General features: G+C 38.9%; 1 protein-coding gene across 3 annotated transcripts in view; it reads left to right on the forward strand.

The window, feature by feature from the left end:
* DCBLD2 (discoidin, CUB and LCCL domain containing 2) overlaps positions 1-25,806 on the forward strand; it is a 60,398-nt gene extending 34,592 nt beyond the window's left edge. For all 3 annotated transcript variants that reach the window (XM_086883003.1, XM_086883001.1, XM_086883002.1), the window contains exons 2-15: positions 976-1,203; positions 3,818-3,955; positions 5,161-5,212; positions 6,546-6,618; positions 8,851-8,984; positions 9,616-9,656; positions 11,764-11,979; positions 13,544-13,668; positions 17,473-17,620; positions 18,032-18,208; positions 19,162-19,255; positions 19,633-19,682; positions 20,564-20,701; positions 21,765-25,806. In XM_086883003.1, the coding sequence (XP_086739129.1) occupies positions 3,844-3,955; positions 5,161-5,212; positions 6,546-6,618; positions 8,851-8,984; positions 9,616-9,656; positions 11,764-11,979; positions 13,544-13,668; positions 17,473-17,620; positions 18,032-18,208; positions 19,162-19,255; positions 19,633-19,682; positions 20,564-20,701; positions 21,765-22,207 (1,803 nt within the window). In that variant the 5' untranslated portion in view covers positions 976-1,203; positions 3,818-3,843 and the 3' untranslated portion in view covers positions 22,208-25,806. The remainder of the gene's footprint in view (positions 1-975; positions 1,204-3,817; positions 3,956-5,160; positions 5,213-6,545; positions 6,619-8,850; positions 8,985-9,615; positions 9,657-11,763; positions 11,980-13,543; positions 13,669-17,472; positions 17,621-18,031; positions 18,209-19,161; positions 19,256-19,632; positions 19,683-20,563; positions 20,702-21,764) is intronic.

Raw genomic sequence — 25,806 nt, forward strand, 5'->3', positions numbered from 1 at the left:
TAAGAATTTTGAAATTTAGTTTAAATTCTTAAGTATGTGTACAGTTTTTGTACCTAAATTTCAGCTTACTTTTTCATATTTAGTAGAAGAACTACATATACTATTGTGTAATCTAACACTTTTAGCTGTCAAAACAAATTTCTGTCAGTAGGAATTATGGTGATCAATCATTGTGAATGTTACTCTAAGAACATTGACATTTCTGAGCCAGCACAGAAATTCTTGCACTTTTTGTGCTACATGCTGAGGGAAATGCATGTCTGGCTGTTTAGTAATTGAATTTATAAGTTTGCACTTTAAAATTTGATACAGACAATAAACAAATTGTGCTATTGTTTTCCATTTGTTAAACAAATAAATTTTAATACTGTTATTGCTGTATGAAATTCATACTCAAGTGTTAGGTGGAAGGCTCCAGGTTGGAGTCACAGCAAATTCCAAAAAATTGAGCATATTCTCAAAATAAGAGTTAATTGCGACATTAAAATAGTGGTAAAGTAGAAAATGACATATTAGCAGCTTGGTAATGGTCAGAAGTGTCTTAAATATGCTGTATTTTATTTGCTGTCCACTGGCTTTCTACTTCTTTTTCACTGTGTTGTGAGTACTGTAACTCAGTAAAACCAGTGTGCTCTTGTTTTATTGTCAGGTTTCTCTGTCCTTTTCAGCACCTGTTTCCTTCTGTACTGAGGTATTGAGGAAACATGAAATAGCAGGGACACTTCCTGTACTGTCCATGCTGGCTTTTAAGTCATTTTGGATCGGTTTCCATCTCACTGAGGAGCTTGTAGCAGCTCCCTGGTCTGCGATGATAAGCTAAACAAAAGGCAATGGTAGTTGAATGGTATTTTGTCACCATTGCTGTGTCATTTGCATGTGAGTTACCTTGGAGTTTTCTGGCAAAGTGTTTGGTATGGTGTGATGTGAGGCTTTGAAGATGAACGTGGGAGCTGATTTCTTTCTGTTCTTTCCTAGGTGATGGGTGTGGACACACTGTGCTGGGCCCTGAGAGCGGGACCCTGGCCTCCATAAACTACCCCCGGACCTCTCCCAATAGCACCGTTTGCGAGTGGGAAATCCGTGTGAAGCCTGGGCAGCGAGTTCAGCTCAAGTTTGGTGATTTTGATATTGATGACTCAGATTCCTGTCATTCCAGTTACCTGAGAGTTCATAATGGCATTGGCCCCAACAGGACAGAGATAGGTAGGAGCTTTAATTATCACTATTTGAGAACTGTTGTCTTTCATAGAGCTCAGAGGTACTGTTGGTACTTTTGTTACTTTTTAGCAACAGCTAAATGCATGATAAATGCAACACAGATCCTGTAATACTCTTGGATTCTTGAGACTCTTAAAGGAAGCTCCACTGCAATGTGGGGTTTTTTTCTCAGACATTTCTTAGTAGCTTGCAAAGTTCTTGTGAGCAGTGAAGAGGGAACTTTAAAGCTAGAACTTTCATTAAGAAAAAAACCCCACATCATATGTCTACATCTTACCTGAAATGCCTTTCTTTTTATATGGATTCACTCTGATTTGTGCTGTTCATCTGGGTGGTGTTAAAGGGTGACAGGCTTCAAAAGGTGTGTAGTCTGAATATCCTCCATCTTCTGAAAATGTTCTTAGTTTCATTTTTGTTACCTTCAGGAGAATTTAATGACTCCAAGTCAGTGGGTTTCTTTTCAAATAACAGTGTGATGTTATCAACTCCATCAAAGTGTACGTATAGGATGTTAGTACTCTTGTGGTTACTTTGCATAAAACTCAAAATGGATTGTCATTCTTCCTTCTCTAAAATTAGTTGTTATTACACAGATTAACTTTATTTTCTTTCCTAAAGCTTTAATTTGGAGAGAAAGAGAGATTTACTTCACTGGGACTGTTTTTGTGCAGTTCAAATGCTGATCCTGCTAAATTGAGTCTTTGCTAAAGAGGCTAGTGGAGTGCTAGGTTTATTAACCCTCTTTTCCAGCTGTTACCTAGGTAAGTGTGTGTGAAAATAAGTATGTGCTTGGAGCTGTTGAGCCAGACTTGGTCTAAAATAGGAAACATGGAATGCCTTAAATGGCAAGGAACGTCAAGTTCTGATAAGTCTATTACTCACTTTTACAAGGGACTTAATGGGTTCAAGTAAATTCTTGCTTCATTTGTTTCCCTTGCTTTTCAGCTGTGGCCTGCTGGTGTAGCAGCACATTATGTTGAGGAAATGTGTGTGTTGTTCTGCTCTTAATAAATTAAATCACAGGACAAACAGTGATGTTAACAGTGGCAAGTACAGATGAGGCAGGGTTTGGGCTTTTTTCATGTTTGAAGCAACAGACACTGGAGAGATTAAACAGTGGCTTAAATTTTTTGGGAGAAATCTGGTCTTATCCTAAGTTTTTCTATTCAGGACTACTGACATGGTCTAACATTAAAATGCTTGTTTTACATAAAATATGAAATTCAGTCATACCTTTTTTAACCCTAAATTACTTAAAAGTTGTCTGGTTACATTAAAAAATAAATTGTTAGTGGGTTCATTGATAAACTGAAAGAGTTTCTAATAAAACTTTTAAGGGCTAGTGCCTGTTCCAAGCCTGTTGAGTATTTATCAAGAAATCAAAAGAAGATTCAAATGCTCAGTGTTGGGTTTGTCTCTAGTATAAGTAAGATCCAGAGGAATTTGTAAGATTTCAATACAGTCAAATCACTGTGCATCTGCAGTCAGATGTCCTTATTTAAGACATGGGAGTTCCCTCAGGATCCTTCAATGTATGAGTACAGACAAAATAGCAATACTGCATCTTCTGCACATACAGCTGACAGAGGTGTCACTGCAGTCATGCTTTGTCCATTGCTAGTGCTTGCTTTTTAAAATATTGACAAAAAACAGGCAAGAGGCCAGGGAAGAGTTAGAAAAATGGTTTATAGTCTCAAAATGTGCCTTGCCATGGATCATAAGGTGCCACACTCTGTAGAGTTTGTCAAAGGCCATGTGGCCCTGGGGTCAGGAGCACTGGAGATTTTATCCAAGCTGGATATAAATGACAGGTGTATTTGTCTGAAGAAGGGGATAAATGTTGTTTTGAGAGGATGGTGGTCATTAATGTAACATGTAACAAGGTCCAGTGACTGAAAACAAAGCTTAAAAAAACCACCCAAACTTTTCTGGTTTTTATTGGAAGATACTATTGCTTTGTTAAAAAAAAACAAAAACAACTGAATAAGCAACATCTAGAAAGCTTTGAATAATGACAGGAATTTGTATTTTAACTTTTAAAATACTTTGAATTATTTTGTTAGTGTTTGCAGTACAGTTCACTTTTTAAAGGAAATTTACATACATATTGTATTAATTTTGTATTGTATTTATTAAGAACTATTCCTGCAGGTCTATGTTACTCCACTTCCTCTACATTAGTACTGTAGATTTCTTTTATTTGAGAAGGAAGTCTTGCCTCTTTTTCTGCTATTTTACAGTATGATAACATACTCATTATGAGGAAAGCCACTGGAATGGTGACTATTCACTTTGCTTATCCAGTGCAGAATCTTAAATAAGGTTATGGATGGTTTCTACAATATTGAATGATCAAGGTAGCCTGTAGAACAGAAGATTTTTTTTTTTCTTAACAAGTTAATTAACTGGTCAGGATCTTTACTAAAGCTTCTAGTTAGTAGGACTGGAGAATTCCATACTGACTGCTCATGTATTTGCTTTTGAATATACACCAGAGCTAATGTGAGACTACACTGCAGATGGAATAAGAGGATGGAAATTGAATAAGATACTTATTACATGTGTTTTTTGCATCATTATTTGTTCTCGTCCTTCACAGGAAAATACTGTGGGTTTGGCTTTCAAATGGATGGTTTAATTACTTCAAAAAGTAATGAAGTCACAGTACAGTTCATGAGTGGAATTCACACTTCTGGACGTGGATTTCTTGCGTCTTATTCAACCACTGACAAATCAGGTATTTATAATTATTTGTAATTTTTCTCTGCTGGCAGAATTAGACCTGTCTAGTAAAAACACAGAACCAGTACATTTAACTCCTACATTCTCACAAATTAACTTGTAAAAATTTAGTACACTTTTTATGATACTTCTGTGTAGGAAATTTGACTGCTAGTTACCTAAATGTTGCTGTAGTTTTAAAGTGTAAAAAACGGTATCAAAGCTTACCTTGAGTAGCACAGTAAAAATGTCAGTTTTCTTTTATAAATTAAAGAACTGCTTCAGATTCAGGACAAAATGAATTTTTTCAGGCAGTAGTCGAGGTGGCAGATAGCTAACAATTTTTCTTATCAAACTGGTTATGTTTTATACAAACTAACATTGTAGAAATTTTTATTTCAGTAGCAGCATCCTGTACTCCTTTAGCTCTTTAATGACATAATCAGCTGACTAGTTTTTTTGGTTTTTCTTGTTGTTTTCTTGTTTTTCCCCCTTTGTTTTAAGCCTCTCAGAGAGGTTGCTGTATTAGTTTTGCATCTCCTTCCACTCATTATAAAGGTGAGTGATATAGATTGTCTGCAAGGAGATGAAGGAGCAGCAGCAACTGCCTCAGAAGGCAAAAACCCTCTCTGAAAGTTATTCTAAACAGAGCAGATAAAGAGTTTCAAATTTTAATTTTGTAAAGTTTTTGATGCTTTCCTCTCTGTATTTTGCACTGTATGTGTTGATGATACACAGCAGACACAGATATGGAATTTGTGGTATCAGTCATGGATGCCAATAACACAGGATTCTAACATTTATTCTCTGTGGTGCTTGGGTTCAGCACTGCAGAACCATTCAATGATGAAAACACAGGCCTCTTTAGCTTATTAACTTAATTTTGTGAGAAGAGGATATGTTTCTGTCTCTGATTTATCTCTGAAATATATAATTTAATAATATTTAAATTAAAATAAAGCTACACAGAAAATGAATTTTTGTAGTATTATCTTGTGTCATATTTTCAGTAGATTTCCTAGTTACTCAGACAAATTAGCAAGGTTCTACTGTAATACAAAAATCTGTTGCATGAAAATTTACTAGGAATGTGGGTTATTTTTGTTCTGAGACTTTTGGTTAAGCCTCAGAGGCTCAAATGTATGTATTTGTGCACTTCAAAAAGCATATTCAAGCTTGTTGTCTATATCATCCTCTTGACCTAACATTTTTTCTTTCCAGACCTAATTACCTGTTTAGACAATGCAAGTCACTTTTCCGAACCAGAATTCAAGTAAGACTGATTTTTACCTGTTTCCCTCCCAGTCTCTCTAATGAAGTATTTTAGTGTTTCTACTTTGCTTTGTTACATATATCTGATGCAGCTTGAAAATTTGCCATCCAGAGAATTTGAGACAGAAACCAATTAGAGCTGAAGAATTTTGAAATTTGCACTCTTCCTTTCTTCTCCTGTCTCTCCCATTTGTGTTATTTACATCCAGTATGCAGTAGAACCTCGTTAATTTGCACTGACAGATAGGAGCTAATACCTCATTTCCACAGAAAGAGTATTGCTTTTATAAATACATTATAGCAGGTACACAAGTTAATTACTTAAATTTGTATTACAGTTACCTAAGGAGCACTAAGTCACGAAATGTGTTACAAATTGCAAACCATTTCACAGTTTGGTGCTCATTAATGAGGTTCTGTGGAGACACAGAATGCTGCACATTCTGCTGGGGGAAATGTGTAATTTCCCTGTTGTCTCCTTCCCCATTTCCATCTAAAGCAAGGGCAATGTTTAAAGCTGCAGGCTATCGTGCAGTATCTAAATTTACTTTTTGGAGGACTTAGGCCCTGGCAACATGAAACATTCCAAAGTGCAATCTTTGCATTTCTCTTTAATTTTCCCAGGTTCCAAAATAGGGCTCTATTGTAGGTTCTGGCCTTAGTCAACATGTGACAAAGTCTCTGAATTCCCATTTTCATGGAACCTATAGCATTGTTTCAGCTGTTGCTGAGCTGTGGTGAAAATGTTGATGAGTTTACTCCACTTTACTTTTAACTCTTGAAGGTAATAATTTCATGTGTGCAGTATGAAATAGCCCTGGAAGATGAACACAAGCTTGCTCCAGAGGTGCTGGTGTCTTGCCTCTTGCTTTTTATGAGCTAGTGGTAATTTGGCCCATTTTCTATGATCAAAACATAGCCAAAAGCCATTACAAAGTAGCATTTCAGATGTTGTATTTAAGGGTGCAAAACAAATAGATATGCAGGTCTCTAGTTCATAAAATAAAATCCATTAATATTGTTACTTACATGACTTTGAATCGACAGGAGCCATGTAGTATTCATATTATAAAATGTTGGCTTTATTAGTTCATCATATTGAGACTGGAACTGTACTTTCAGATGAGACTTGCTTTAAAACATTTTCAAATGTCTGTTTTCCTGTTGTGTACTTTTATTTTTGGTCTGATTTAATAGGTCTTCAATTAGGAGATATCATTACATAGAATTACATGAATAGCAGTGTGTTATAAATCAAAAACATAACTTTTTTATAAAGGTAAGAGAGTTGTGGGTGCATGCATATCCTGACTTGATATTTTGTTCTCTTTCAGTAAGTATTGTCCAGCTGGATGTGTGATTCCTTTTGCTGATATTTCAGGCACTATTCCTCATGGATACAGAGATGTGAGTAACAATACCACGGGCTTAAGTGAATTTCAGTAAAACGCGTGGTGCCTAATACAAGTCAGTTGTAGTTGTTGGCATTAGTTGTGCTTCCTGGCTGCTGGGATTTGTACCTCCCAAAAGTGAATGACATGCCAGTCATTTTTTAGCACTGGTGCCAAATGACAAGTGCTTAAGATGTTGCCATTTCCAAGAAGTGGGGTACTGTAGTGGAGTCTCAAATACTTTTGTAAGTCCAGCAGGGAAGGGTGGATCAATCAAAAGAGTGGGTTTTTTTACTACTTCCTGTTTACTTTTTGTTGGTTTTCTCAGGCTGAGAAATTGAAATTTATAAAGAACCAGTTATTTTAATGATGTCCTCTTGTTTTTGGCACTGTAATGCCTCTTTCAGCAGTGTCTTAGTGGTTATCTTAATTTTTGTTACACTTGAGAGATGAAATACTCAGATTTATGCTCAGCAGCTATAAAGTAATTTGCAAAACAAAATTAATACTGTAACAGTAGTTCTATAAATTGGTAATGAGCATCCTTATTAATGTACTGTTTACTTAAAATACTACAAAACCCTCTACAGTATTTTTCTAATGTAAGCCTCTACAGGTGAATTAATGAACTTGCCATAGGTTGGGAGGATGTTCGCTTTGTTTATTTTTAAGTGATTATAGTTTTGCTAGCAGTCTACTAAAAATTACGTTAAATCCCTTATTTTTATCTTAAAATACTCTTTTAATAAGCCCTTAGATCTAGCACAGAGGTAACACAATGTAAAAATATTAGTAAGCAAAGATTTTAGTATTAAATACAAACTTAAAATGTGCCTGTCTGGGTTTTTTTATACCAAATATTCATAAATCACAGGCTACTTGCTTAAACAATCACCCCCACAATAAAAATGTCACCACAGTGTGTAACTGTGTTACATGTTCTGGTCCACAGTGAGTCCTCACTAAATGGCTGCAAGGTAATTTTTGTAGCTAGTAACAAGATGAAATTGATTCTCTGCCTCAAAACTTTTCAGCATCTGTTGGATATCTGCTTTTTGAGAGTTTTTTGTCAAAATCTGGAATAATTGTTTTCTATGGAGGAAAAGGAAACCTTTGCCTAACAAAACGTAAGGAAATAAATGCCCTTGTGACTTTCTTTTTATATACTTTATTGCTCAAAAAAGGCACAGAATTTCCCAGAAGTCAGGCTGTGTGGAAATAAATGAAATTGCTCAGCACTTTAGACAAAGTTTCAGGTTGAGGTTTCTCATGCATCTCTTTCAAATGTATGGGAACAGGTGGCTGCTTTATAAAATATCCAAAATATTGATTTTTTTCTTTGTGACCCTAATGTCCACTGTCCTTGAGGGCTCAGAGCTCTCACTGCTGACATCTGGTGAGCAGGGAGGAGAGAGCTGCATCTCCTACAGAATCCCATGCTCTTCAATGGAGAGGGGAGCTGTGTTGATCCCAGACCTGCTGGATGTGAGCTTACTACTCTTGGCAAGCCTGAAGGACTTGGTGTGATGAGTGCTGCTCACCATGGCACCTGAAAGCCAGGGAAGTGTCACTGTGACATTTGTTAGCAGATTCTGTCATCCAAGGAGAGAGGGCAAGAGCATGATAGCCTGCAAAAACATCTTTTGTTACTGATCTTCACTGACTTGTACAACATAGGTAATTGACTTGTTTAGGATGAGTTGTATGCATGTATTACTGTGGCTTTATGTGGATCAGTGTGCTGGACGGTTAAACCATGATTAACCACAAGTCATGGTAAAAAATACAACCCCTTGGCTAAAAGCTACAAAATCTGCAGTGCATCACCCCTTACTTGTGAGAAAATAAAACTCTGAATATGCTTTCTATTAAAAGGTTTTCTATATATTTACATCTTCTGTTGCTTAATAGAATTTATTATAGGCTGAGCCTTGCTCTCTGGCTTTTTCAGACTGATTCACCTTGGTGTTGGTTTGAGGTTATTTAATTACAACAGTTACATTCTAATTATATCTGGGTGAGGACATGGTGAGATGTAGGGCCTTCTTCTTGTGTTTTTATAAGTTAAATAATAAATAAAGATGGTTTCTAAATAACCAAGATAGCAATTAACTAAGAATAATATTTTAATGTAATAACAACAAAGACTGTAACTGGACAGTGTAGCATTTACAGTATGTTGCAAATTGGTGGTGTTTAATTTATTCACTTAGTAGTATGAAATTTTTCTTTCCCTCCCTTCTTCAAGTCATCATCCCTTTGTATGGCTGGTGTTCATGCAGGCGTCGTGTCAAATACTCTGGGTGGTCAAATTAATGTTGTAATCAGCAAGGGCATTCCATACTATGAAGGCTCCTTGGCTAACAATGTCACCTCAAAAGTGTAAGTGTCTTTCCTAAAATTTCCTTATCTTTAGCACTTTAGGTCTTGGTAATGTCTCACTGTGGGATTAATCTCACCTTGTGGAGCTGCATGTTCCCTGGACAGGTTCTCTTCTCCAAGTTTCTCACACTTTTGCTGTAGTGAATTGTTTTGCCAAATATATTTAATCTCTAGACCAGAAATTTTCATTTTCCAAATTCTGCAAGGATCTTTTACCCTCTTGGCCACAAATTCCTACTGGTCTGTGGAAAAATGGTAATTTAATGGTGGTTTTTCAGTGTCAGGGAAAGAGTGTAGCTTGTCATTGTATATCAAGTCCTACAGATGAAAGCAGTCACAGGAGATTGATTTGTGTTGCTATGATTAGTTTAATTTGAAAAGAAAGCGTTTGAATGAAGTCTTGCATTTTGGGAGGTAGATGTTTGAAGACCTTTAACCCAGTATCTCTGGACTTGGTTTTGTTTGAGGTGTTTGTACTGAAAGCACTGCAGGATAATCAGTAAGTGCTTGTTCAGGCATATGTGCATAGGTTTCAGTGACAAGCAGTCAGACAAGAAAAATAAATTGAAGATAGTTTGTTTCAGTTTTTCTCACTGGGTACTGCAAAACATCATCTTTTTTTTCTCTGCAGGGGACCCTTATCTACAAGTCTCTTCACTTTTAAGACAAGTGGTAAGTGTTATCATGTGTATTACATATTACTGCTTTCATGCAAACTTTGTGAATAGAAATAAGGATGCACATATTTGATTTCTTAATTTTTGTTCTCATTTGTGAGGCCTTTTCATAGTGCATTCCTCAATAATGTATATTTTTGAATTGTTTTACTATCTCTGATGATTAATCGTCACTGCATTTATGGGTGATGTTTCAAGTAAGCCTTGCTTATCTGTGGAAATAGATTCTTTCAGGTTAATTAAATAAATTAGCTGTAGTTTTCCAAGTAGAAGCTAGTTTCTCTGTAAGTCACTTTAAATGCCATCTTTGAGTGGATATTGGAAATAATGTGAAGACGGTGGTCTTTATTAGTATTTTTAACTGTTTTAATAACAATATAAAAACCATGAAACCATAAAGTCTGTTTTTCATAAGGTTAAAAAAAGAAGAGGGGAGAAATCACACACATCTCAAAAGTAAACAAATACTTTTCCTAATACATAAATAAAAGGCACACTGAATGGGGACATAAAGACAGGAATCTGATGGGCAGGAGCGTTTGATGATGGCAATGTATAAATAAGCAAAAATTAGAAAATATAGTGCACATAATATTAAAATTATTTCTCTCTCAGATGTCTACAAGAGCTGAGAGAAGGAATTACATGTCTAGTGTCTTTATGCATAAGGAATATTAAACACAGTGATCCAGGCAGGGTTTTCTGTTTTTTTTGTCTTTCAGAACGTGATCTGATAGTGTGTATGAAAGTAATGAAATTACCTAAAAATTGGAAGAGATAGGACAAAATGTGGACTTTGTGGATTTCAGTGACACCTGAGAAATTATTGAATAAGCTAGAGATAAGATGCAAGTCTAGATTAAAATGTCTGTAGCTGGGTTGCCTAGGAGTTAGGTGAGGGAAAAAAAAGCTGTAGTATGCTCAAATGAGGTTTATCAGACTGTGGTGAAGGTCCTCGTGTGTTCCTGCTGTTGTAGCTGGTTTCATGACTTGGTATGAAATAGAAGAGTGTGTTATCAGTGCTAGAGGCGTGGTCAGTGCACAGGGAGGTGAGACTGCTTATACAGGAAGAACTGCCTGACTTTGAGGCTCAGTAGAAATTACCTGAAGCACCACAGAGCAAAGAGTGGAATGTAGCAGGTATTTAGAGACTGAGACATTTCTGTTTCACAGTGGCAGGATGTTAGATGGAAAATGACAGATGAGGGAAAGGATTCCTTTAGTGAAGAGCTCCTGTGCTGTGGAGGTGATGTACATCGAGCAGAGACAATAAACTATTAATGCCATCTCACAGGACGAGGGCAAGACTTTCTCTGGGATCCAGTCACACATGGGCTCTGCCACCTGTGCCTCCCTTGAGGGTGAGTGCCCACCTTGGTGCAGAGAGGGCTGCAGGGAGAGTGGGAGTTCACAGGAGAAGGGGAACTAGGCTGGGTTGTTCAGCCTGCCTGTCTGAAGGCAAATATTGCTCTCTGCTGATCCTTCTGGGGACTATGCATGTGAGAGAGGAAAACTGTTGGTATTACAGAACAAGACATTTACAGAACAAGAAAAGAGATGTTTTTTAGCCACCAGCAGAAGGCAACATGGGAAGAAACATTTGGTAAGAATGGTGACCAGAAAAATGTAACTAGTTTCAAGGATGTGTTTCATTTCAAGGCCAGGATTATGACGTAACTTCCTACATGCTTTGGTTTTGTTCAAATGAACACTGTGACACTGTGGTTGGTTTAAAAACCCAAGAATTATACAGACACAAAAAAGGAACAAATGGATCAGTAGTCATTCCTGCATCAATAATAGATACTCTTAGACCATGAGGGTTCCCTGGTGCTTCTCATAGAGTGCTCTGTGTGAGTGGTGACCAGGAGAATATCCACATTATTCTTGGAACAGGCACAAATCATGGCATTCTTATGACTAGTTTGGTTTTAGCATCCTTGTTAAGAAAGCAAAAGACAGTTTTTCTGGTCTTGTTGTTACAGAATAATTTTAGATGGCAGTTTAATATTTGCTTAATATAATGCTTAATGTAAAGCCTTAAAATCCAAGCACTATAACTTCAGTTCTTGTTTTCAATCCTCACCTTTTCTGTTGTTCAGGTTGCTATGGGACACTGGGTATGGAATCTGGGGTGATTCCTGATTCCCACATCACATCATCATCTATTCTTGAGTGGCCTAATGAAACAGGACAAGTAAACATTTGGAAACCTGAAAATGCCAGACTGAAAAGGATTGGACCTCCTTGGGCTGCTTTTATCAGTGATGAACATCAGTGGTTGCAGATTGACTTGAATAAAGAAAAGAAAATAACAGGTACATGAATCTGATGTTGCTTCTCAGCAGCATTCAAAATTTTTGGTTACTGACATCCTTTTTTTCAGTTCTGGGCCTTAGATATAGCTTAGGTAGCACTTAATTACCATTACACTTAATTTGCTCCCACCTCCTAGCTAATACACTGGGGAGCCTGGAGCTGAAGAGGTGTTGTTTCATAGACATCTCTAGATCATCTGCATTGCTAGATTCCAGACATCTCTTCCACCAGAATTTGTTGGAGTGTTTCCTGATGCTTCCCTTTCCCTGCTCATTGTCTCCATGGAGGTGCAGATCAGAATCCTGTGAGCTTAGCCCACAGGTACCTCTGACACAGATGTACTGACTTGTGTTCCTAGGTTTTCCCTAGTGCCCATCATGACCACAGTGAATCTAACAGCAGGGAAAGGAGCATTTCCAGTGCAGTGTGAGGAAGCAGCAGACACAGGAGAACAGCTGGCAGCCTCTCCTTCAGCTCCTTGCCTCCTGTGGGGCTTGGGCCGACAGCTGGGGACTGCAGCCCCCCTCCCAACAGTCTCTGCCTGGCCTTACTTCAGCAAACAGGCCAAGCAGTGTGGGCTTAGCCAGCCAGGCTCTGGGGTTGGCCCTGCTCCTTCACACAGGAGTGATTTTAGCAACTATCTTGATTTGGAGACACAGCTGGAGGTGCTGTTTCCCAGGCTGCTCTGGGTGGTTTGTTTTCTGTTCTGAGTTGAGCAGCCAGCTCAATTCCCGTTGTTGCCCATTGCAAGTAGCACTGAGACGTTGGCATCTTGGGTTTAACCTCCAGGGTAGCTGTTGTACCTTCAGTGCCAGTGTTTAGTATTTCCTGGTTTAATCATTCAGAGGTGATTTGCTGTTGTTAATGGGCGTGTTTGTCATCTGATGTAAATCAAAATTAAATTTGATTTGGGTGGAGTGCTTCATAGAGTCTGGGGCTTTAAGGCTATTGTGAAACATGTTCCGCTGATCAGTTTGCATTTGTCTCTTTCCAAAATGCCTGAGTTGGTCTGTGTAACCTCAGCTGCACACCCTGCTATCTACAGCATGGCTTGCTGTCATTAAGCAACTTGGATTTACCAGTGGCCTTTGTTATTACCTCCCTGGGGACTCTTTGGATTTTGCATTACTCCTCTAATGCCTGTGCTAATAAGCTTTTCCAAAACAGCTTTCCTGTGTGAGTTGCACTGCAGTGTCAGCTGTAGGAGGCTGCAGTTCTTTTGGTGGTGCCTTTAGGTTGGCAGTACAAGAGCAGGCAAGAGCTGTGTCAGCAGCTGGAGACAGGAGTGGGCTGTGGTCAAATAAAGGGGCCGTTTCCATCAAGAAACTGGGTGGGAGAATGGGCTTAGCAAGGTTTTATCATGAAGATTAAAAAACAAATTAAGAAGAGTGAGTTTACTGAGTTTTAGTCACTATGGAAGCTTCGGACCCTGACACTTTGGATAAACTTCTTGAAGTTAACTGGACCAGTGAAGACTCTCCACTATGCAACTCCTGATTCAAAAACTGATCTGTTAATCTTTACAAAGCCTTTTGTCCTAACTGGGTGCCTCAATTTTCACAGGTATTATAACTACTGGATCGACTTTAGCAGAGCATTACTATTATGTCTCAGCCTACAGAATTTTATACAGTGATGATGCACAGAAGTGGACAGTGTACAGAGAACCTGGCACGGGTAAAGATAAGGTAAAAATATCACATACTTTCTGTGTATGCTCTATGGTGATTTCACAACTGTAAATAGTCATTTTGGTATGGTGAGGAACCATTAAATAACTTCCATTTTTAGTGTTATTTTGACTCAAACAACAGATAAGCAGAAGAAAATATAACAATATGCAAACATGTAAGGATTTGAACAGCTGAAAAATACAGATGTTATTTCTATTACTGTTTGGGTTGGGAATATTCTTAAAAGAAACTTACGTTGCCAGTGGTAGGCTGTCTGGTACTGCATCTCTTCAAGAATAATTCTGTTTGTTTTAAAATAGGTTATACTTTTAAAATTAAGCTTCACTTTCTTACCCTCTTGTGGTTACAGAAAATAAATGTTACAGGTTGTATAATTTTTCATGTTTTCTAATGCTTCTGTCAATCTTAATTTTTTGCCAAATACTATTAAGTTTCTTATATAAGAGAACAGCCTGTGCATAAGGGGTATGTTCAGACTGCAAATATTTTGCCACACAGAAAAAGTCCCTAATTTTAGCAGCAAGATAATCTTATTTTCCCCATGTTCACAGCTCTGCAGTATTTTCATGGACTTCCCAGTGGTTCAGGTCAGATTTTCTTAAAGAAATTGCAGGATTCTTAGTAATGTGACTGGAACTAGACTTTCCTTCTTTCTCTTAAAATCCTTGGATATAAGTTACTTTAGTTCTGTAGGCCTGTGGTATTACATACATATAACTGTAACTACTGCTCTGGTAAACAGAAACAGGCTTTAAGGATGGTCACTTTGGCTGTCCTTGGTCTTCTCTTTACTCTGGGTTAAGAGTGTTGCAAGGTAGGATGTTGCATCCTGTTGTTGAAGTAAAAGGCTAAAGTTGGTTAAATGAAGAGATTTTTGAGCACTGAACATAATTGCAGTAGAGAACTCTTGAGAGAGAAGAGGAGAATTTCCTGTCGGGTCTGAGCCTACATGTGAACTAAAGTGATTATTGGTGTGAAGTATTCAAGAAAAAAGGAAAAAAACCAGCATATTTTACTAGTTTTGAGTGCCCTCTTCTGGCCATAAAATAAGATCTCAGCAAGCTGCCTAGATTTAGGCTTCAGTGCTAGTTTGATAATTTTCTTTGAAAACCTTTGCAGCTATTGCCTTGAATTTGTGCGCATTGTTCCTCTTGCATGCTCTTGAAGTGAAACAAATTGTGGAGCCTGAAATTACAGGCAACAGATCTTTCATTGAACTCTGTGTGTCATTTAAGGGACAGGGCATGAGGAATCATATGTACCCAGGAAATAGCAGCTGCAGTTAAATGACAGAAAGAAATGGTTCCATTTGGTTCAAAATAGCAGATTTTCTCTCTGTCTGCCATCACCTCACTTGATACAGATTTTCTTTTGGATGCATCTGCTTGCAGGCTTCTCACTTTTAGCATGACAGACCAGCCAGGAGGTTCTAGTCCCTGGTTTTTTGAAACATGTTTGGAATTCCTAACATTTTTCAGAAGACTAGAAGCTTTTCCAAGATTTTCCTGTAGTCATTTTTGCAAATACCTTTTAGAGATTTGTCAGTACACAAAAACTTTTCTTAACTTTGCATGAATGAAAAAAGAGTAAATGCTTGAATTGGGGAAAAAGGACAAATCAGAGTTGCAGTGTTGGACAAGCTTTGTTTAACAGCATGGGGGAAATGGAAAGAGTTTGATAATAAAAAGAACATGAAAGTGATTTTTCATTAAAAAGTTTGTACTAAGTTTGTATTGAGGTCAGAATAAACTATTTCTTAATGCAAAAATTAGGGTAACAAAAATACAGAGCTGCAGGTAAAGTTAAGTTACTTTTATAACACTGCACATCAGGAGCTTGACTGATAAAGGCCTGGAGTAAAGATCTTTACTGTTAATCTTTCTTGAAGGTAAGAGCTGGCACTGATTCTTTTTGCCCCTGCTGTTACATGCTCAGAAACCTGACGTGAGATTCAACTTTCAGAGCTGGGCATCTGTGTCCCTAATCTGTAACCTCTCTATGTGTTGCTTGGACAGACAAATGCACCTGCTTTTGGTGCTGGGCTCTGGCAGGCACAGCACAAGCAAGGATACAGTACAGCAATTTGTGCTGGGTGCAACCCCTCAGGAAGTCACCTCTCTAATTTGCTTCTCACTTGCATCCTTACCAAAACAAAAAAGTACTCTTAGGTGAGATCTGTAGCTACAAGTTTGTCATTAACAAAAAAAGTAGTAAGGGAAAAGTGGCTGTAAATTGGAATGCAGTCTGCTGTGGGCACATGAACTTCAACTACTTGGTGTTATTCATTTATTTCCAAAATAACATCATAGGCTTAGCCCTGCATTTACTCTGTCTTCATTTGTTGCTACTGAATATATTTAAGAATGAGAAACTTAAATTCAGAGCAGAGACTTGTTTTGAATGGATAGTTTCCTAGAATAATTATTTCAGACCTCTAGGGATATTCTAGACATTCTGTTCAAAAACTCAGCAGTGCAATACAGAAATCTCTTCTCTTGTGTATCAAGATTGAAACAGCAATGATTGGTATTGATCAGAGATGTGCTAAAAGCTCTTGACTGCTCCATATCATGCAAACACATCAGCTGTTACACAATGCAGTGCTTGTCTTTAAGAATGGCAGGGTGCTTTATTGATTACCAAGTGGTGTGAGTGAGAAGAAAACTCTTGTAATACTGACTTTTTTCAGGCAAGTGCTACAGTTCTGTTCTGCGTTGTGTCTACCATGATTTGCAGTGTCTGTATCAGTGCTTTCAAAAGAAAGAATTCATTTACTGTCATCCCAACGGTGACCCGTGTTGTAGCAGCACCACAGAGTTGCATGTGCAGGGCCAAAGCCCCACTGCTGTGCACTAACATGGAGAGGCAGCTCACTTCCCACCAAAAGACATGGTGCCAAAGCAGTCCTCTTGAAGGAGAGGGAGAGTTGGAGTACTGGGCCAAGCTGCTGTATTGTTTTAAGCAGCTTGGGGGTGAAAAACCCATGGTTGGCTGTAAATCTGTCAGTGTGCTTACATTGCGTCTCACAGGGACTCTGCTCGCTGCTTTTAAACTTCAACCAGACTCTTGGTGTACTGTCACATTTTGATGAGTTCTTTGTGTGCAAGGCTGGCAGTGAAGGACCAGCTTGAGCTCATCCTTCACACAGTCTGTGCCCTTCTCTTGCAGAACCTCATGGCTCAGTGTGAGATTGAGGAGAGCTTTCATGTTCTGAACTCGAATTCTTCTATTTTGTGTTGTGGCTCAGCACTTGTAGGCAGCAGCCACGAGAGGACAGTGTGGTTACACACTGGAGGGTGCCTCCCAATCTTTCTAATGAATACCATCCTCAGACAGGCTGTGCTGAGCTGCTGGGCTGTGTAAGGCACCACTTAATTCCTGCTTGCACAGTGTCACAACTCCTTGCTGTCCACATATATCTGAAGAGTAAGTGCAAAGTACCAAGAAGGACCAAGTTAGAATGACTCAGTGCCATAAACATGTGAGATGTGTGTAACAGCAGCAGACACTGCCTGGGGAACATCAGTAGGATATTCCATGGTGCCTTTACTCTGAACTGCGTAGCTGTGTGCATACATGTGCACACACCTTTCTTTGTTTTATTTAGTTGTAAATGTAATGAGGACAAGGATGTAAAGGGAGTGGGTAAGTGCAGGCAGCAGCACAGTTCTGGGGAGAATTGGATCCTTCACTGTTTATTCTTCCTAAATAAACATCAAAATTGGTAGTACTTACTTAATTGCTATTGTATTTGTGGAACATAATGTTTCTCTCTTTTTTTTTCCCCTTCTTTTCTAGATATTTCAAGGGAATACTGAATTGTACCAGGAAGTTCGCAATAATTTCATTCCACCTATTATTGCACGTTTTTTTAGGATTAACCCCTTAAAATGGCACCAGAAAATTGCAATGAAAGTAGAGTTGCTAGGATGTCAGTTTAGTATAGGTAAGACAACTGAAAACTTTCAACTGTGCAAGACAAGAAGTGAAACTATTAAGATTGTAAGTGAAATTACTACGGTTAAAAGTTATATCATGGCTGTATTTTCAAGGAGTCTGAAGTAATTTTTGGTTGCATAATCCTTCGTTAACTGATTCTTCTTAGTTTATCCAAAAGTTATTACGCTTAACCAGGAAAATACTGAATTTAGGTGAATACAAGGTAATTTACAAAATAAGTGTTTCAAAAGATGCCATCACTTGCTTTCCATGTCATTATTTCATTGGGGAGGGGTTGTTCCTCATTATATAACAAAATGCTTTATAGCAAACTGTTCCAGCTGTCTTCTCCTGAAAAAGGAGATAAGGAAAATTAGTACTTCCAAGAACTTACCTTATAAATTCTTTTCTTCTGAAGGTCGTGCTCCTAAAATCACCTTGCCACCACCACCACCACCTCAGAACAAGAATGACGAGAAGAATGCTGACTTCGTGGATGACTTCATTCATTCAGTGAAGACTTCGCTGCAGACAGATAAAACAACTTTCACACCTGAAATAAAAAACACTACAGTGACTCCAAGTGTAACCAAAGGTATCCACTGTTAAACAGTAGAAATGTTTGGAACTCCTTATAGTGCTTTGGCATATATTAAGTGCTTTCTGCATTGAAATTTTCTCAAGACTTAACAAATTGCAGCAGATGATCAGTGTTTTATTTCTAATATTTACCAGTTATTAAATACACATGTGATAACAGATGTGCAGTTTCATACTGCATGCAGAAACGAAACCAATCTGCCAAGTAATATATATAATATAAATGTATATACAATATATATTTTATAGATATATGTTCCATCTTCCAGAACTTGTTCAAACTGAGTTCAGCTTCTAATCACTGAACAAATTTTGTCAGAAGGAGAAGCTGTAACTTGGACTTCCCTTCTGAATTAATCAGGTGCAAGTGCTTTTTTTAATAATTTCTTAAAGCAAAACACCTTTGATGTAGCAAATCTTTTCTGGAGCAGTCTTTTTGACATGAAATTTGAAAAAGTCAGCCGGCATAATCATTTTGTTTATCAAAGAAAATGGTCAGAAAAGGGAGCAAAGTGACTGCAGATGTGGGCACTGCTGAAGTGTCCTTTGGATGGCAGGGGACAGGATCACACACAGACTGATTGGGATTAATTGTTAAGGTACTGTAGAATTTACTTCTTAAAGGAGGTTCAAACTTACAGGATGGCACTAAGGGATTTTCTGCATAAATAATAGAATACGTTGTTGTAATGGAAAAGCTATATATTAAAACAAACTGGTTGAATTTGATGAAAAATCCTGCAAAAACACCAGCTGTGCATGTTTGTAGAAGAGACAGATGTGAAGTTTGCACTGTGGGAGCATCCAGCAGAGTAGCTTAGCTGGGGGATCTGGTGTGATAGACACTAAATGTGAAAACTGTGTGCTTTACCCAAGTAATTTTCAAATCAAAAATTGATTTATGAGCAGCTCTTTCTGTCTGACACCACTTAATTTAATGGCTTTCAGATGTGGCATTGGCAGCAGTTCTGGTTCCAGTGCTGGTGATGGTCTTCACTACTCTGATTCTTATCTTAGTTTGTGCGTGGCATTGGAGAAACCGGTAAATGAATAGATGGGTGGAAGTGCTTTAAATGAATGTTAGCCTGGTGTGTGGGAATGAAATGCTGCATGTATTGCTGTGGGAACTCTGTGGTCTGCACTTGTGGAAAGAATTGCATTCTCTCTGAGAAAAAAATTCACTTGACTAGCGAGGACAAAACAGCTTTTTTAACTGTTTTCATTAGAAGTGCTTTGACTAAAAACTGGTTTCTCTGGTAGCAGCAGACTGGTGATGGCAAGCCAAGTTACTGGTGCTTTTGCATTAAATTTGAGGACCAGTTACAGCCAAGGTAATAGTTGCTGTGCATTAAATAATGCACCTTTTGATAAGCAGACTAGCTAAAATAACCTTTTTTCTTCTTTCTTTTTTTTTCACAGTAAGAAAAAAACTGAGGGCACATATGATCTACCTTACTGGGATCGTGCAGGTAACAGAATGGTTTTATGAAACCATTTACTCAGTGTTTTTTGTTCAATTTCAGATTGCTGTTATGGTTTCCACCAGCAGAAGCTTCTCTAATGCTAACAGAGGGAGGCATATCAAACACTGAATTTCTTTTCTGGACAAACTTAACTGCACTGCTATTTCTCTGATTTCTTTTTTTCAGAAGTAGTAAACACCGTGTCTCCTGTTAGAGCTGCCTGCTTAAGGGTTTTTTGTGAACTAAGTAGAAAACCTCTTAATCATACAACATGAGGGGAAAAAAATCCTTTCTATGGAATGGCTTTATACATTTGATAACCATTTATTTGGTACTTTTTTGTCATGGAAAAATATCTTTAATCTTAGTGTGTAAGTTCTGTCAAAAATTTTCTCATCATTGCCCTAGTAAGCATGTGGGATTTAGGTATATCTTCCATCCTATTGTCTTGTGCTTCATAAACTTCAGATCAGACAACTGCACCAAGCAGCTCTTTGCAATGGTCCTGAAACCACCTGTGCCCCAGGTGCAAAGGGCAGCTGCAGTAGTTGGGTTGACTGTGTGTGTGACTGTGCTTCACTCCTCTGGCCTCCTGTTGAAAACTTGCACACCCATGTGTCTGCTCATTGGCAGTCTTAAGTATGTCCTATCCTATAGTCAAGGAACCTTTTAATCACTTTTATTTGCTACATGTCTGTTTCTGAGAGCTCACAGCTCTGCTGTCCTAGGGTATTACTGAAAATAGTGATAACTGAGTTATTTACCTGCTTCAGCAAAATGCAAGCTGTGCTGAAAAATATTTTAGTAGCTTAAAACACATAAGATTGTATATGTACAATCTTGGGTGGTTTTTTGTTGTTTTGCTTTTTTTTTTAATATGTGTGAAGGATGGTGGAAAGGGATGAAGCAGTTTTTCCCAACCAAATCAGCAGAACATGAAGAAACTCCTGTACGCTACAGCAGCAGTGAAATCAGTCACCTAAGACCAAGAGAAGTCCCAACAATGTTGCAGACAGAGTCTGCAGGTACTTTATGTGCCATATTTTATATATATATATATATATGTATGTATGTTTGTATGTATGTATGACATGCCAAAAACCAAAAAATGTCAGGAACCTGGCTACATTTAGTTATTATCTGGTTTTGAGGGGGAACAGAGGAGAAATTAATAATTCTGTGGGTAAGCATATCTCTTAAAGTGCAGGCATTTTTGTGTCTGTTCTCTCATTTCATGTGATATAGATACATATTTGCCCAAGTTAATGCACTAACTGAAAGGTTCTTTATTAATTTTTAAACCTCATAAAGGGTTAAAGAATTCATTTGGTTATCTTTTCCTGCAGTGGAAATAATTTCACCACAATATTTTTATCCACAAATCTGAAATGTGGCACTTGATTCTCTACCCTCGGTACATGGGTTAAATCATACTTGTGATCTGGAAAAGGAGGGTTCATGGATAGTGGCACCTGCCCTTTCCCTGGTGACCCAGGCATGGGAGGAGAATGACTGCCTCTGCCTTTGGTTCTGTGCTTACCTGCTGGTGGCAGAATTGGGCAGATGTGCAGGAATTACAGCTTCACTGCAGGCAGAATTACTTTTCTCCTTTTGGCTGCTTGTCTGTTTTTTCCGAGCTGATCAGGCTTTTCACCTCCAGCTTTTGTGGCTCAGATTATCTGTTGAGCTAAAACATCTCAGACTCTGTGCAGGCTTCCCCCCTCAAAGGACAAACCCTCCACCCCAAGGACCACTTTTTATCCAGACTCAGGCAGAATAATTTTATTTAATTCTAATTTAAAGAGAAGAACATCTCAATAAGATTCGTTTTCAGGCAGATTTGCAGCATGGGAAATTGCAGCTCACCTGGGAAGAAGTATAAACCTGAGAAGTGGGGATGTTTTGGCTATCCCAATGGCTTTACCTATTGGGTGGAAAGGAGTCCTTTTCCAAAGAGACTGGCTTGATGGTTTGATGTAGGATAGTGATCTATGGGAGACTACTGACAGGCCGTATTTAATGTGATGCTGCTGTAAAACAATCCATTAAGTGCGTTTATGTTTTGTTTTGTTGGATCTTGCAACACAGAATATGCTCAGCCCCTGGTAGGGGGAATTGTGGGCACGCTTCACCAGAGATCAACCTTCAAACCAGAGGAAGGAAAAGAAGCCAGTTATGCTGACTTGGACCCTTACAATTCCCCCATCCAAGAAGTTTACCACGCCTATGCCGAGCCACTGCCTGTAACCGTACCCGAGTACGCGACTCCGATAATCATGGACATGTCCAGCCATCCCAGCACACCTCTTGGTGCTCCTTCCATTTCCACCTTCAAAGCTGCAGGGAATCAAGCTCCTCCACTGGTTGGAACATGCAATAAACTGTTATCCAGGACGGACAGTGCATCCTCAGCACAGGCACTGTACGATATACCAAAGGGGCAGCCGGGACCGGGCAGTGCCGACCAGCTCGTGTACCAGGTGCCACAGAGCGTGGCCCATCCCACTGTGAGTAAGGATGAACAAAGTTAGCTCATGAGTAAGGTACAATGATGGCTTGTTTCTAAAAGCCAGTTCCATAAAGCTCACAGCTTCAGTTTTTTAATTCCATTGTGTTGGTATTGTTAGTCTTAAATAATACAACGTTGAACCAAAAGATGTGGTATGGGAGGTCTGGGAAAACAGTAATTCTGCTTTTCCTTAGCTGTATGTACAATTAGCAGCTTGTCTCCTACAAAGCCGTGGACTTTCTTATTACTACTGTACAATTGTCTGTCAGACATGAGAGAAGAACTCTTCATGATCAGCTCCTGTAATTCATAGATGTGAGTGATAAATTGGGAGAAACAGTTTAAGTACAGAAACCAGTTATTTCTTCCTAATGGTACTGTTTCTTGGGGAAAAACCTCCACCTCAATACCCAAAGCTCTTAATTTCTGTGCAAGCACTACAGCTTCTAAAATTCCTCTTTTCCTTATAAAATGTCTGCACAACTCCGGGCTTAACAATCTGCTATCAGGACTGATGGCAAAAATCCCTTTAGCTTCATGGCATAAAGTAGTTTTGATTCTGAATTACATTATTTCAGCTTTTGTTAGCAGAATTGGGAATTTTCAGCTGTGTGTTCCTCAGAAGGTTCCTGCCTTTTTGGTTAGGTTGGCCTTCCAAAACCAGAAGCTGCTGTCTCTACAATCTCTTTTCTGTCTCTTTTCCTTAAACCACTCAGTCTTCTTCGTTCCTAGGGATCCAGGAGGCACAGATTGACATAAGCACCTGGAAACTGCTTTTACATTTTACCCTGTACTGTAAGGGCCACTTGAATAGCATCTGGCTCCAAGTCAGTGGAGCATTTCCCTGATGCTCAGTGCAAGGAGTATCCAGGTCTTGCTGATGACTTGAATTGAGAAAGGCCCTGCCCTGCCCTCACCCAGAGTGTCCATTATTCTGTGTTCAGGTGTGAGCTTATACAAAAAAAGATCTGTACATACTTTTGTGAGTGCTTAAGTAAGCACACAAATATTCTAATGGTGCACAGTTTGTGTTAGATATGCATTTAGCACATATGGTACGTTTTAGCACAACTGCCAAATTTAGCCTTAGGGCTTTTCTTTTGATTGTTCATATTAGAAGCATGAAAGATTCCAAAACCTTTGCAAAAGAACCAGTACTATTCCAAAGAGTGTCCATTTCAGACATATTTATTGGAGTTTGTATCCTTTGAATGTTCCAGTGTTCTGTACTATGAAAACATTGCAGTCGGTCATTTACTGGGATAGTGTAGACTCATTTTAGCCAGGTAATCACAAAATGAAAGCAGTCTGAATGGCATATTTTACCTTGTTAAAAAAAAAGCACACCTTTCTTACCTAGGTAAGAGAAAACCCCACTATAAAAATGCTGTATTTTTATTCTAACAGCACTTGGAAGGATGCTGAATCAATTCATATGTGTGGGACCCCCTCCCTACACAGTAGCCCAGTTTTATGGACTTCAGGGGTTACTTGTGGGTTGTTTGTGATGCAGTTCAAAGCCTTTTTTACTGCCCAGGTCCTTAAGCACCATGGAAAAGGTCTGAACAGAAACCACAGAGCTGTTCAAGGGGCTGCCGCCATGCCTTAATGCCAGTACAGCATCCTCGCTTTCCACTTGAAAGTGTTTGCACAGGGGCTGTATATAAACTCTGCAGTCAAAAATCACTTGTGGCCTGTTCAGCATCTAAAATACAATATTATATAGAATCATAGAATGGCTGGGGTTGGAAGGGACCTCAAAGATCACCGACTTCTAATCCCCTGCCATGGGCAGGGACACCTTCCGTTAGCTCAGGTTGCTCAGAGCTCCATTGAACCTGGCCTTGAACACTTCCAGGGATGGAGTAACTATAATTTCTATGTTGACCTGTTCCAGCGTCTCATCACCTTCACAGTAAAGAATTTCTTCCTTATATCTAACCTAAGCTCCCCCTCTTCCAGTGTGCATTTCCCCTTGTCCTGTCACTGCAGTTCCTGACAGGGAATCCCTCTCCAGCTTCCCTATGGGCCCCTTCAGATCCTGGAAGGTTGTAATGAGGTTTCCACACACCCTCCTCTTCTCCAGGCTGAACAGCCCCAACCTTCTGAGCCTGTCTCCATAGGGGAGGTGCTTTACCAACCTCGTGGTCCCCTCTGCACTTGCTCCAACAGTTCCATGCCCTTCTTATATTGGAGACCAGAACTGGATGCAGCACTCCAGGTAGGGTCTCACCTGAGCAGAGGAGAATCCCTCACCCTTCTGGCCACGCTCCTTTTGATGCAGCCCAGAACCCCACTGGCTTTATGGGCTGTGAGAGCACACTGCTGGCTCATGTTGAGTTTTTCCATCAACCATCACCCCCCAGTCCTTCTCTGCAGGGCTGCTCTCAGTCACTTCTCTGCCCAACCTGTCTGTGAGCCTGGGATTGCCCTGGCCCAGGTACAGGACAATGCCTTGTTCAGCTCCACAAGGTGCCAGCTCTCAGGGCTGTCCAGTCCCTCTGGATGGCACCCCTTCCCTCCATGCTGACAGCACCTGAGAGCTTGCTGCTGTGGGCAGACTCGCTGAGGGTGTGCTCAGTCCCACTGTCCCTGTCACCAGCAAAGATGCTGAATGTTCTACGAGCTACCTTAAAGCCCAGTTCTGCAGTTTCTGATAATCCATTCTCATTCATTGAGAATGACATTTTTTTAATTATTTAAGCCTAAATGTGAATGTAAGGATGGTAAATAAGACCCATTTGTGAACAGCAAATTCCTGCCTATAATTGTACTTTTGATGTTACTGCAGCTTTTTCTGCCTGAAATAATAGTCTGCAATCTTTGTAGTTTTGCTTAAACAGGTAACTAACTGTTCTTAGCTATCAGCAACAACTATGACTGAAATTATCTGAGCTGATTTTATTTCAAGGGTGGGAAGTTGTTAGTTTCCACTAGGATGTGACAATACAGCTACAGCCAAGTTAAGAAACCTCTCCATTTTCAACCTGTACCAGTTTAGGCTTAGAAAAATTAATCCACCATAAAAATAAATGGATGTGTCCAAGCCAGTATAAATACCACACCTGGATTTAATTTTTACTGCTGACCAGGAATGGTAGAACTGTGGATAGCTAAAGACTAAGGTGGTGTAAGAAATAAGCATTTTCTCTACAGTGGGTTATTTTTGAAGCAAACATAATGCAACTTCATTATCTGAGGAGCATGAGCTGTTAAAGAAATGGATGTTTTTAAAATTCAAGCCCCTTTTTGGGAGGAATTTGGTCCCAGACTTTGCTCCTGCTTCAGACTTTGGACATGTTATCTGCTAAGGCTAAGATATGTTTGAACATGTAACAGTTGGGTTTAATTGCATGACACACTAAGACTAGAATTTGCCTCTGTACAATAAAGCAAAGGTACATTTCATGGGTCTCTCTTATATGTGAAGACATGTATATAAAATGTATTTCAATCTTGTTTGGCTTGAGTATTCTCCCAGAATGTATGTTCTTACCTCAGCATGTATTGTAGTTGCTCAGTATTTGTATATGTTGCTAGGACTTAGACTGTATAAATAGTGAGGGGGTTTTATATGTTAAAAGGTATTTTAAATAAATTGTACATACGTATTAGTCAGTA

This window comes from Cyanistes caeruleus, chromosome 3 (genome assembly GCF_971803275.1).
Source record: "Cyanistes caeruleus chromosome 3, bCyaCae1.hap1.1, whole genome shotgun sequence".
NCBI lineage: Eukaryota > Metazoa > Chordata > Aves > Passeriformes > Paridae > Cyanistes > Cyanistes caeruleus.